Here is a 14,550-nt window from a genome sequence, read left to right as displayed (position 1 = left end):
CAAATTCAAGACATAAAATGTTTATGTTTTTTCATAAAGTATGATGGGTATTTTTTGTATTTTAAGACTATTTAACTTTCAAAGCCAGTAAAAACAGAAGTTGTTGAAAAACTTATTTAATCAATTTAAATTATACCTCTGATTCACTTCTATTTTCACTTTTTGCCTCAGTTTTTCTTTGCATAGCATGAATCCTTTTGAAGCAAAACACCCCCATCCCCCCCAAAAGAAACCAATACAGAATTATGGTTTACATTGGTCAGAAACAATGTTCCACATTTTGGACAGACACATCATTACATGTAGATGTGCAGTTTCTAAGCAGGTGAATTTAGTATCTGCACCATATGCAAGCTACCCTGTTAGGGGTACAAATTCAGCTTAATATGATAAACAAATTATTTCAAACTCTTCTACCCTAAACGAACCAAAAAATATTAGGCCAAAACTTTGTGGTCATAACCTAACTCAGTTTGATAACATGTTTATGTCTAAATAGACAAAGTTTTGTTAATAAGTAACATTCCCAATATTCACTGATGTTGGATTTTGTAAAAACGTTAACCTTTAAACTCACTTCCCATGGACGTACATGATGGAGCAAATAACACCATTGTTGCAATGGTCAACATAGGGACATGTAACTACTGTGTTTAATGGATAGCTCCTGATTAGAATTGAACAAAATGCGTATTGTGCTCCCAAATTTGGAACTGCATTTTTTAAATTGTATGCAGTATCATGTGAACACAGGAAATACTGAACTTGCAATACAAGACAGAATCTCAATGTTAATGATGCCTTCTAAAACGTGTGAAACAGCTCAGTAACCAAAACAGTGTGCATTCAATTACGTGGTTCTATTTTAATGAATATTCTTATAGCTATGCTCAAGCCATGGGGGAGTAACTCTAAACAACTCCTAAAAAGCACTGAACTCAGTTTCCAATAAAGGCTTTTTTTTTTACACCATAGCCTGTAAACACACAATTGCTTCTGAATTTACGAGTTATGTATTTGGTGGCCTTTAAGTCAAATTTGCAAATTTTTTAAAAATTTTCCATCCTCCATCCAGATACAAGTCAATATTGAGTATAAGACAAGGATAGATCTATACCTCGGCTTCATCTTTTTTTAAACTTAATTCCATACATTTTATTCTATTTTATCAGTAGATTTTCAGGCCACCATCATTAAATGTAGCTAAAAGTACATAATTCATTTGACACAAGTATTTTAAATGACCTGTGCACTTTTAGCTACACTGCTCCAGTGGCCTAGTTGTCTGAGCGTCTGCCTTGGATGCGGATGCAGGAGGTCACAGTTCAAACCCCGGTGGAGTAATACTAAAGACTTATAAAAGTGGTACTAGCAGCTGCTTAACTAGGTGCTCAGTATTAAGAAGTTAGTGTTGGGACTGATCCGGGTGGTGTCAGGATAATGTGACTGGGTGGCACATCATGCTACATGATGCCCCAGTGCAAAACATCATTATAAACTGCCATGAGGTCAAGGCAAACTTAAATTTTTGATGTAGGACAACGGTCTGTACCTGGTAGAAAATGTTTTGTTTGCATTTTTTATTCACATTTTCTTTGCTTTGTTTTAACATATTTCAAAAAAATGTTTTTATACTGGACAAATGAAATTGCTGATGACAAAACAACTGATAAATAAATGTTTGGAAGTTGTGAGTCTGTGCTATTTTAAGACAGGAACATTTGGGGTTTCTTTTGTGTTGGAATACGGGTCCGGGGGAAACTTTTTTATGCATATGTAACACTGAGGCTGGAATAAATTCAAAAAGGTATAGATTACTCAATCAAACCAAATAATCAATACAGACTGTATATGCTGACAGTGAAGCATCCAGGAACTGACATAAAAAGCTTCAACTGTCTCTGCTCCCCCCCCCCCAACTGAAGTGTACCACATCTTGCTGGTCTAGATGGTAGAAATTACTCATCAAATTGCTACTATTCTTCATAAACTGACATTTATCATGGCTTCTAAGTAAACAGTCTTTATCTTTTTTTTTCCCTTTCCAGCATGCTAATATACATGTCCTGAAATTTAATGGTGTTTTTTCTTTTTTTGTTTGATTTACAACACTTCAACTCCATTCTTCATTTTTCGACCATGAAAATGTTTTGGTTCATGCTAAGTATGGATATTATTTCAGTTCTTTTGCTTGGACAATCAACAACCTTTTCTTCAGTAATATGAACATCATCTTGGGATCACTAGCAGTTCACACCTTGTCCATTTAAGGTAACAGACATGATTTGAATATTCCACAAAAAAGCTGAAAATTTGAAAGGGGGGTTTGGGGGTCCTCCCCCAACGGGGTCTCGAGGGTCAATGCCCCCGATTCAGGGGACAGAATTCCCTTGACCGAAAATGCATTTTACAATCATAAACGGCTCCTGGTGCAACTTATGATCATAATATATAACAAAATAATCATCTGCAAAAATAACAAACTTACTAAAAAATTTCAACTTGACTTGAATAATTTCACAATCATTATTGTCACATGATTTTTTTCTCCAATACTATTGTGCTTAGGTTATTTCATGGGCATGTCAGTGTTCACATCGTAATTAAGTTAAAATAATTTCTCAATTTTTGCAGCAAATATATTATACTTCTTTCTTTAAATAATCTGTAAAATAAACACCCAAGTACATTAACTAAATACAAATAATCCCATACATTCACTTGTCTTTTTCTCCAATGGACACAACCTGCCAATATTCCAGTTGAGCTCTTTTTGCGGCTTTGGCAAAAATTTGTTTAGCTTTCCTTTTTGGGCTCAATGTGCAACGTTTCTTTTCCTTCACAACAAGAGCCTTTTTTCCTTTCAAGCTGGCACTTGTATTGGCAACATGCAGTGCGCATATTCTGACAGACAGCTACATCTGTCCTCTCGTGCAAAAAATCTTTCTTATTATAGTAATTAACTGCACTTTTTTCAGAAGCCTTCTGAGCTTCAATTTTTCTGCAAGCAGCTTCTTTTGTAGGTGCCATTCCAAAATCATCCAACTGCGATTGACGTAGTGCATAGATCACAAAATGAAAGTCCTCTAGCGTTCAGTTTTCTTATAAACTGACCAACTAAATTACTGTCGACTTTTCGCTCTGGCCATTCCCATACGTTTTCTTTAAAACCGTTATCTAAACTTCTCTTGTGTCATGGTCTCTCTCAACAACGCAGACGATATATATTTTTGCTGCAAGCTCGCTTCTTCTTTATATTGCCGTCAGTTTCCATTACACGAAGATTCATTGGATGAATTTAAACTTTTGACCAATCAGAATACTCTTTACGAGTCGTGGGGTAACTAATATATGGAACAAATACTGTATAAGGGTCGTTGCAGAATGGGACATAAAAGACCATTTTTTTATATATAAAATTGGACCAGAGTTGATAAAAAAAGGAAAAAAGGACTATATCAAGAAAAATCGGATTCAAGTCAGGAGAAAAGCGGAATTCCACTTTGAAATGGAGCAAAATCATGTCTGAGGTAAACCGGAGCATTTCTAGCATGTGAATTTTGAATTTGTACAATATACCAACATTATAAGGGGTCCCGAGTGGCCAAAAGTGCTCATCATTACGGATTACTGCCATCTCACCTCTGTCTGCTTGAGTTCGACCAATGTGGGCATGTGAGAAAGCTTTCTGTGGGTTGGTGGTTCTCTCCACGTTTTCCCTGGTTCTTCCTCCACTGTTAATGCTGTCAAAGTTGATAAACCCTGGCGCCCACAATTCTCATTTGTTGAATTCATCTCTGGAATATTCCATTGCTAGTTTGGTCTATTACAAGCAGAACTCCGGTAGAGTTTAAATGATATTAAGACAAAGCAATTATTATCATCCATCTGAGCTAGATAAATAATCATAAATTAAAGGAATCAAATGAGATAACCCTTTAATAAATGACTTGTACTGTTTATTACACCTCTCCAGTAATTTGCTGTATTAACCCTTAATGTGCTTGTCATGTTACGATGCACCACCAGCTGAGGTCTAGTAATGCTTGTTGTGACATGTGTTCCTGTTAAACTAATTTTGATTGACACACTAGGCCCTGGAATAAACATGCTCTTCCAGATGTTTAATGGAACATTCATCAAGAAAATTTACAAAGGCTTGTTTAAATGAGCTACCCAGAAAACTCTGAACGAATGACCTTCAACATGGTTCATCTTCAATTCGCAAATACTGGCTAATAATAGCAATGCTGACAATGATTCTCAAAGACAGATTTAATGGAGTTGAGAAAATTTTATTGTTAAGTGTGTGATTTTCAGCCTGAAAATGATGATGGACATGCTAGACTGACAAAAAGAAAAAACATGCCAGTTGACCCCCAATGCAGCAGTATTTCACAATACCAAGCCTAATTAAAATACAGGTAATTTAAAAGTAGAGTGCAATTCTCATTTCCTTTCTCAAACGATTCAGCTATGAAAGATTTTGTGCTACAAAACTATATAAGCACCTTAAAGGTTAACAAGTGGCAGTTACTGGAAAGAGTTTGACCAAGGAAGAATCTTTAGTGAAGAATGAAAGAAAAGAGAATAAATGAAAATGAGCATTAAGAAATGCTGAAAGGCAATAATCAACAGGTGATTAAATGTCTCAAATTATTGATAATCTTTTGATCTCAAAAGATTGCAAATGCAGAATTAAACGACGGAGCACAAAAGCATAGATGCTGATAATATCCTGGACATGATCTGAGGACAAAATAGAAATTTACACACACACCCAAAAAAAACAGATAACACCAAGATTGAATTTGAATGATGACATAAAAATGGCCCCCCCAGACCACAGAGGCTGAAATAATGACAAAAAACTCTTCTATGATACAGCAAAAACCTTAGGGATCTTGTCCATGCCCAGTGTATCCCCCAGTAGTGTAAAACTGAGGGTAAACCTTGGTGTCAGAACTGGGGGTCAAATAAAAAATGTGGGGGTCAAAAATGTACTGACAAATTTTCATCTGACTCGTACTTTTTCAGCTTGAAATAGGATACTGCGACCTGCACAACATCTCTCTCTCTCTCTAAACATACAAATAAACCAACATGCACAATTAATAAACAAATGCATTGTCCATTCAAAGAATAATTTTATTAGTTCATTCTTCTTTTAAAGTTGTACTTTTAACAGTCTCCTTATAATCCTTTTGAAGCAATATTAGAGACCAACACATACAAGCCAATACAAAAAGCCTAATAAATCTTTTTAATCAAATAGCATTTAATTTACTGCCTGTCATAAAATGTGTACTATCATCGGTTTCATTGTACTTTTTCCTAGAACACATTTATCCAAAAATCAAAAATGCTAATGATTAATCTTCTTTCTACTAAGTTACACTTGAACTTTAAGATCTTTTATTGCAGCAAGGTTAAAAACCAATAAAATCTGCAATGACCCCTGAGTTTGTAGTCCAAATAACGCATTTGTCTCTGAAAGTTTACTGATTTCTTTGTTGTGAAAGAATGTCTTGGGATATATGTGTTCTCCATATATCTCGTGGCGAACGATGGCAGATTTTTTAAAATTCTTAAACCCTGTCACGAAAGGATTATTCACTTCTGCAGTCTTGCAATCATGTGATCAAAAGTCACACCGGTAATCCTAAAGAATGTGCCGTATTCCAGTCAAGGGAATTATTTTCTCCATTTTTCATTAAAATCAGATCCACAGCTACTCTTTTGTGTTCTTCTTCTTTCACTTTCTTTGCTAATAATTCTTAGTGCACAACGTCTTAATCTGGAGATCAATTGCCAGTGCAACAAGCATTGAGTTTAAACATCTAGATGACATCTAGCCGAGCTAGATGGAAATCGCACGAGTGCTCACGAAATTAGGGGAAGCTACTCTGACATAACATTGCCTATGCAAGTCTGGTTCCTTGTTTCGTGTGTTCCCTGCGTTGCACTCTGCTATACGAATAGAGAAGCGCAACGCCGGGAGCAAACAAAGCAGGGAACCAGTCAATGCCTATGCTCGAAGTATACATGATGCAATCCCTTGTCCAATGCATTGGATATTAAATAAATCCTGATCGCATTATACAAATCCTTTGCATAAAAAAAACACATGGCAACAAAATGTGTGAGTCAATTTTCTCCAGCGTGCGTCCCTGATGCACAAATGTACGTAAAGAGAAACACTGTTACCATAAGATCAAGCCAGCACAAAAGGGTTTTTGGTGTTGTGCAGCTCAGCAACACAACCAGGTCATTGAGTAAAATAGCTTGCCCTGGGACACACCGCAGCATGCAGCTGATCCAAGCTGATCTGATGACAGGATTTGAATCTACAACCTTTTAGTTACAAATCCTGCACACAAAATCACGGATTCACCATAGCTCCTTGGCACAAAAAAAAAAAAAAAAGGTAAAACAAAGCAAATAAACGTCTCACAGGTTCGATTTCAACATCCATACAGAAGCTTCAAATTTTGCAGCTTCTGATATTGACACCAGCACCATATGTCACATGACCATATTCAGATTATCAAGCCAGCTTAATTAGTGCAAGGGAAATAACTCATTTCTATTAAAGCTTCAAATGTAACAGTACTAACCAAATCCAACAAAGGAATCAATGAAGATAATCTATTAAAAATGTACAGCAATGAAAGAACTTAACACAATATCTAAAAGACATTCAAAAATTCCTGTTCAAAAATGGAATATGGCATACTTATGTCCCTTGAAGGTGCGTAGGCATTCCCAGGTAAAGTTTTTCCATATGCAGAGATTTCCATCTTCACTACAGCTGAACATGTGGGACCCTTTGTAAAACTCCAGCCAGGTGATGGTTCCTGAACAAATGAATTATGAAAAGAAAAGAAAATGAATTAAATAGAGTTGGCTTTTGATGTCTTCCTCTTTAATCACTTACCAGACAAACTGTTCTGGCCAGTGACTATATTTCAAAGCAGCTTGGTGTCACACAGTCATCATATTTACATTCATAAATTCTCATAAGCTTTTTCCCCAGGATGATTAATTGTATTTCAGGATAAATAATTCTGCACTTTGCTGGATAACAATTCTCATAAATGTTTTCCGCAAACAAGAATTTCAAGACCCAGCAACCCTCTTCTCAAATAGATACTAAGTACAAACAACAAACCCTTTCTCAAATCCAAAGTTACATACCATGGGTACTTGCTTATAGGTCAAACCCAAATGCTAACAACATCGACCCTGAAAAGCCATCACATAATGCCTTGATAGATCAGGGTTTTATGTTGTTTGTTCTATTGATTAATCCAAACTGCATGTACCCGGGACTTTGAGTGCATCATGCAATGACATACTTCGATCTGTGCAGTTTCAAGTTGTAATAGACTCATAAGCAAGTAAATGTAGCACTAACAAAAAAGGTTAATTTCTCCAAAACCACTAAATCTTGTACCTATAAAACAAAATAGGAACTACTGCCCATAAGTTGTTTGCTGTAAAAGCTTGATTTGTGTTGCAAAAGAAAACAATTTAAAGATCAGTTTGGTATAATAGATTTTAGGTTTGTTTGAAATCAATAACAGATTTGGATTGTTTGTGGTTGAACTGTATGCAGCGATTTTTTAAAAACATAATTTGGAAAATAGGACACTGGCTTAAATTGGGCAAAATCAATAGTAATTTGCATAAATTGAGAAGACCCGCCCCCCCCAATCTTTCTAAAACCTTAAAACTTATTTTTCAACATCTATACTACAAAGCATTACTGTTACATTAGTGTATGTAGCACTAGTCAACCATTAAATGTTATTGTGGGCTTAATGCCATTTTTCAACACAGGATAAGCATACATGGCTGCTAGAAAACCCTGAGAAGAATCACTGACCAACAGGAAGCTGCTGGCAAGGATTCTCATATGCCCATATAAATTGAGCCAGAGACTCAAAACCCATGTGGACAATAGTTGTTGTTATGGCATTTATGCCACTTTTCAGCACAAGATAGGCTTTACATGGCAGCCAGCATAAATGGTGGAGGAAGAACCCTGGAAAGAACCAAGGATGCAAAATAAGCTACTGGCAAGCTTTCTCACATACCCACATTAGCCTAAACTGAGACTCGAAACCCACGCAAACAGAGGTGAGATAGCAATGATCTGTAACAGTGAGCTCTTTAGACCACCCATGTGGACAAGAGGCGAGGTGGCAATAATAGTTAAAGGAGAGTGCTTCAGACCATCTGGCCTCCCTCGGCCCACAACAGTTAAATGATTTTGCATGTTGCGAGATTGATCTTTCTTGGCTTATTGTCCTTAAAAACGTTAGCAAGTTCAGCAACAGTTTCATCTGTGTGATCAGCTGGTCATTCTAATACTACTCTCATTAGAGACTGACCATTTAATTTTCTCAGAGGGTTGGTGGCTTATATAAAGAATATTGTGGACTGTGGAGAAATATAACAGACATCTTGTGCTGGGAATGGGTGCAAATACTGGGTCATAAAGATAAATTGCTAGATACATATAATTATACCTGTATGCTCCATTAGAGTGCCCAGTTCACGCAGCTTCCGAAGATTGAAGAGATGGATGGTTTCATCAGTGCTGCCAGATGCCAGCACATCCTTTTGGGAGACAGCCAAAGTTTTGATGCAGCCAGTATGACTGTGGTCACTGAACACCTGCTCAAGCTGGTAACTCTGAAAATTAACAAAATGTTATCAAAATGAAACCAGTAAACAGTATTTACAGACTCAATAGTAAAAATGATGTTACTGTATTATATTCAGCAAAGGTCTCTTAACATTGTGTGATCTGTAATACATGTAGATGAGAAATCCCCTTCTAATGTGTGAAACCGATTAAGGGCATGTTTGTGATCTGAAACAGAAAAACAAAAAGCACATCCACAGTAACCTACACACAAAGCTACTAGATGGGGTTATACAAATGAAGAATGGACAATGCTGATGACTGTCATTACTCATGTTAAACAAAATTCCAAATCTAATTCCTGCTTATCAAAATCATTATTTACTAAATGGTTTTTTAATGCATCTTTCCATGCTTTTGGAACTTTGGATATTAAGGCGAAGTATTTCAAGAAATCATCACTTCTTGTTTTTTGTTTTATTATTTCAAAAGGTATTAAATTACCGTAATCATCTACTAGATCATTCAGAGTTTCAATTTAAAATACTCATGGATAGATACTCGTTTGGACTTTGTGGTTCCTCTTTCCAATTAGATACTGCCAAAGTTACATCTCTCCAAAAACTGTTTTTAATGAACTTACTAAATTCTTCTAATTTCCTTTTCCCTAAATTCCAAATATCCTTTTCATTTCTGAGTATAGTTGTATGGACTAAGTTCTGCCATGTTCCATTTTCCTTTTCCATCAACCATTTTACACATCTTAATATACCTAATGAATGAAAATATGTGTATTATATTTAGTCCTCCCTCGTTTTCTGGGGATACTAGTATATCACGTTTTATTCTCTCTACTTTTCCACCCCATACAAATTTAAATAATGCAAGATTTAGTTCTGCTTCAACTTTTACAAATGGATTTGGAAGTACTGAAAAAAGATGTATGAATATGGGCAGAACACGAATTTTTACAACAATTACCTTATCAACTATTGACAGATGTTTTTGACTCCAGCTTACCAATATTCGATTTGCTTTTGTTAGTTTCTTCATATAATTAATTTCCACCATTTGTTGTCGTAAATCTGGAGAAAAATCTATGCCAAGGAGGGTAAAGTTAGAAGAGGAACAAATTAGGCCCATTTCGGGACATTCTTTCATTAGAAAATTTCATGTTTCCAATCCAGCTAGTTCTGTTTTTGTTATGTTACATTTAAGTCGAGACAATAGAAGAAAAAAAAAAACATGCAAGATATTCACAGTTGCTGTAAGAGAAAGTCGAGATCCATCAAGAAGAATAAAAGCATCATCGGCATACTGACCCAATTTAAAGATTAATCCCTGTACATCCACATTTTGCTTTGATAAACAAATAAGGTGCAAAGGGATCCCCTTGACGACATCCTCTTTCAAGTCTAAAAAACCCATCTTTCTAAAACCTTAAACTTTTAGAGTCATTACAAAACAGTTTAAACCACTTAAAAATGGAATCACCAAAGTTAAAAGATTGTAATGCTTCTTCCATAAAGGTCCAGTTAATTCAGTCAAAGGCTTTTTCAATAAATAAACCATATCTATTTTCATTCTCAAGTTGGTCCATGATATCGCATAATAGCTTGGTATTTTCTCTAGTGAATCTACCTTTCATATATCCTTTTTGAGTATCACTGATTATTGATGGAAGAACCTTTATAATCCTAGCAGCAATGGCTCCCGAAGCACTCTTATAGTCAATATTTAAAAGTGATATAGGTCTCCAGTTATTTAAATATCTTTCATCTCTTTCTTCTTTTGGTAGACTTGTGACGACTCCTGGAGTCTGACAACCTGAAAGTTTTCCTACAGTATATCCATAATTTATGGATCTGCATGTAAATACCCCAAGAGACTTCCAAAAGAATTTATAGAACTTCATTGAATCCATCCGTGCCAGGACTTCCATTTTCCATCCATTTCAGAGATATATCTTATTTATTAACTGTAAGCAGACCCTCACATGATTCTCTTTCCTCTTGACTATGTCTAATAGTGTGATTAAAAAATCTATTTCGAGTTCCTTGAGACTTGAGTAGCCTCATCATCAAGCTGAGCAATTCTACTTTTGTACAATTCCATATAAAACTGGTTTTGAGCTTCTAAAATGTCGTTTGGTCAGATATATTTGTGTCATCATCTAAAATAATTTCCTTTATTGTCTTGCAGACAGTTTCTTTTTTCAAGATTTAAAAAGTACTTTGTGCTTTTTTTCCCAGAATTTGTTCCATCTAGCTTTAGATCTTAATATAACACATTCTATGTATTTTTTCCTAGATTCCTCTAATTCTGCTTTTTTTCCTCTAAATTTTCCAGAGTTTCCCCATCTATGTTATTCAACAGTCCCCCCTGAATTTCTATTATTTCCTGCTCAATTTTCTTAATTTTTTCCAGTTTCTCTTTTGTTTTCCAAATAGAATAACATATAGTTTCAGATCTTATTTTCATTTTCAAAATTTCAAAGAACATTTGATCATTACAAGAATGAGAAACATGGAGAAAGTCATCTTTATTTCCCCCTACATAATATTCATTTACAGTGTCAGTTATACACTTTTTTGACCAAATCAGTATACTCAATGTTCCTCAACAGTTGAGCATTAAATTTCCAATATCCTTTTCCCCTTGGACACGTTGAAAAAGCCACAATCAAAACAATAGCTGAATGATCAGTCTTATACCATGGTAAGACACATGCATCAGCTGTATTCATAAGAATGTCATCCGATACAAGAAAGTAATCTAATCTACTTTGTTTCAAGGGAGAGTTTTGCCTCCAGGTATACATCTTTAAATCTTTATTGGAATTTTGCCTAGGATCAAATAATTCCAATTCGTTTTTCATGTCTTGAATCGCTGCCCTCAACTGTTGGTGTTTGTCATGTAAAATATTATAAGTATCCAAATCTAAATCTTGAACAGTATTCCAGTCTCCGCACACAATAATTGATGAGTTCTGAGAAAATAAGATCTCCTTTAACTTTCTAAAATTTTTAGGATTATCATAATTATAACCATACAAATTCACGAGAGTTATTCTGTTGCCATTAACTGTAATATCTAAAATAATAAATCTCCCTTGACTATTACTAGAGCAGTGGCTAAATATACATTTGTATCCCCATTCAACTGCCCAATATATTTCATCGTTCTTTGTATTATGAGTTTCTTTCAAGCATACTATAAATATTCTTTGTGTTACCCACTGGAAAATGTCCCCAAATTAATGAATGAAAGAAGGTGTAAAAGGGAAGAAAAAGAAAGTATGAATGAGAGCATACATGGAAGTGGTGGGTGATTAAATGATCAAGAATGTGAGACTGAAAAATTGAACATGGAAGAGTAGTGCTGAATAAGGTGAACAAACGACTGAGTAAATGAATGTGTATATGAGTGAAAGATGATTTATGAATTAGTGAATTTATTAGGGAGAGATATGACACAATGGATGAGTGGGAAAAAAAATCTATTAATTAATGACAAAAATGGTGAGAGAAAGAAGTAATTTATTGAAAAATATTAAAACAAATTAGAGCAGAAAAAGGAGTATGAAAACTAAAGTTCCCACACCTATTTGGTCAACTTCACGAGTTCATAGAGTTGCATATTACACTTATATTCTAATTTCTCATCAATTTCATCATAGATGTCAAGTTTTATCCTTTTTCCTGATTTAGTTTTACCATACCCATATCCATTAAAGTACCATTCACTGTCAATTTCCTGATGCCTGGATAATTTATTGATAAGTTCAGTACTGATCATGGTCACATCCTCTACTCTGTCACCATATACTTGCATACATAGTACAATGATCCCTCACTATAACACTGTTTCAGGAAACCATAAAAGTATAATGTGGAATAGATTAGGTCTCACTGCTCTGTTGGCCTAGTGGTTTGAGTGTCTGCCTTGGATACAGGTGGTTGCGTGTTCGAACCGTTGCCTAATCATACCCAAGACTTCAAAAAACAAAGTACAAAAACAGCCTCACTTGGCACTCAGCATTAAGAGGTTAGTGTTAGGACTGGTCAGCATGGTGTCAGGATAATGTGACTGGGTGGCACATTATGCTACATGGCTGCAGCATGATGCCCCAGTGCTATACATCACTATAAACTGCTGCAATGCAGACACTGTAGCGATATGATTGGAAAATTGTTAAAGCTATGTTAAAAATCAAAATCACACATAAACACGGATTAGGTCTCCTTATCCTGTGGTACATTATACAGTGGTTTATCACTATAACACTATTCAAGGTAACCAAAAAAGTGTACCGTGTTATTGGTGAGGTCACATTATATCAAGGTACATTACGTAGTGATTACTCATGAAAACTGCTTAAGGGAGTCATACATGTGTACCATGATTTGGGTGAGGTCACATTATACTAGGGTAGATTCCACAAGGATCTCCAGCTATAACATTGTTTATGGAAGTCGTAAATTTGCATGATGTTTATATACCATATGCTCAGCATATTACACAGAAAAAATATAATTCAACCAGTACTATACCTATCTTCCAGTCCCCAAATCATTCATTCTGAATTTGGTTTGCATTCCATTTACTTCTGCATTCAGTTATCATAGTGTATTCTTATTTAGCTTTTACTGCTTCCAATTATCATTTCATATTTAAGTTCTAATCTCAATTAATTTTCATGAAAATGCATTTTTTTTAAGTTGCACACGCCACACTCCATTCATGTCTAGAGATCATGGCAATCAGCATCAAAGAAACAGTTCAGACTTCATTTTTATGATTCTTGGATGCATCTTTATTGAAAATAGCTTGGTTTTGTTGTAAAATCTGGTACTTCATTATACTTTTTAAATATTTAAAAAAAGTAACAAATAATCCCCGTGACGTAAGTTAGCATTTAGTTTACAGTACGCATTTCTCGGTGCGTTCGCATAATAACCTTCCAAGAATATGGAAGCATCAAAATCGAAAAAAGTGAATAATCGTCATTTTAAAGATATGATAATCAAAATCTAAAATAAAATCACACCATTACAAAAGTTGTCGGTAATGAACGTGAACATGACTTGCGTGACTTGTACTTTATCTCAGTCACACAGTTCTAATCTACGACAATTAGCTTTAATTAAATAATACAGATAACGCCACGAATTTTTTAATATATTGTAATGTAACCTCTCCAACTAAAACCACGTTGTATCCGAGGAGAATTTCATCGTAAGTCCCAACAACGACCAACATCTTGCCATGTGTTTGTGCGCTTTGTCATCGATTTGTGCGTCTCGATTAAATCGGAACGGAAAAAGTGGAGGATATCCCGATTAGGTGTGTGCAGAGCATCATTAGAGGCCTGGGTACCATGCTAAGTATAGTTATCACTATCTACATATATCCGATGTTTCATTCTCGACTTGACGGAGAAAGTCGAGGGTATTCTATTAGAAGTGCAGGCCCTAACTTATTAGTCATCATTATATACACGCTTTTCCTAATGCGCAATCATTCAAGAAATGCGCCTTGCTGATATGATATTTTTCAGGGTATAGTAAAAGACTGCGTACGATTTGGGGACGCGAATGTAGAATAAGTCTCGGTCACTTAAAATGTGCTCATTGGCCTTGTATGTAACTATAACAAATAAAACCACAGTAACACAACATGAGCTTCCAGGGTGTATAGTTTCGACTATCTCATTGTACATATTTCTTTGTCCAGGCATTGCTAGATGACATTTTTGGTTATTCTCGGGCAAACTGTGTGACAGTTCTCGCCGTTCGATTCGAAAATTAAACATTTCCAGCTCGAGAGCAAATCGAACGCAATCACAGCTTGTTTAGCAGGTGACCTTCGTCTGAGCTTGGTAATAATTAAGGTGT

At 35.4% G+C, this 14,550-nt stretch overlaps 2 protein-coding genes across 4 annotated transcripts in view; one reads left to right on the top strand and one right to left on the bottom strand.

Annotated features, from left to right (window-relative positions):
* LOC149807754 (p21-activated protein kinase-interacting protein 1-like) overlaps nucleotides 1-14,079 on the bottom strand; it is a 68,760-nt gene extending 54,681 nt beyond the window's left edge. The window contains exons 1-3 of the mRNA XM_089970117.1: nucleotides 13,850-14,079; nucleotides 8,535-8,700; nucleotides 6,737-6,857 (exon numbers count right to left, since the gene is read on the bottom strand). Of these exons, the coding sequence (XP_089826243.1) occupies nucleotides 6,737-6,857; nucleotides 8,535-8,700; nucleotides 13,850-13,915 (353 nt within the window). The 5' untranslated portion in view covers nucleotides 13,916-14,079. The remainder of the gene's footprint in view (nucleotides 1-6,736; nucleotides 6,858-8,534; nucleotides 8,701-13,849) is intronic.
* Nucleotides 14,080-14,238: 159 nt separating this feature from the next.
* Nucleotides 14,239-14,550, top strand: part of LOC149807753 (kynurenine/alpha-aminoadipate aminotransferase, mitochondrial-like) — a 66,636-nt gene continuing 66,324 nt past the window's right edge. Inside the window, exon 1 of one of the 3 annotated variants that reach the window (XM_089970103.1) lies at nucleotides 14,239-14,514. The gene's annotated coding sequence lies outside the window, so the exon portion shown is untranslated. Of the gene's footprint in view, nucleotides 14,547-14,550 lie in introns of all 3 variants that reach the window. The other 2 variants (XM_089970073.1, XM_089970084.1) reach the window with 2 other exon arrangements.

This window comes from Sinohyriopsis cumingii, chromosome 1 (genome assembly GCF_028554795.1).
Source record: "Sinohyriopsis cumingii isolate HCF-2022 chromosome 1, ASM2855479v2, whole genome shotgun sequence".
Classification (NCBI taxonomy): Eukaryota; Metazoa; Mollusca; class Bivalvia; order Unionida; family Unionidae; genus Sinohyriopsis; species Sinohyriopsis cumingii.
Note: the sequence above shows the minus strand (reverse complement) of the source record. Positions and strands in the feature narration are given on the sequence as shown.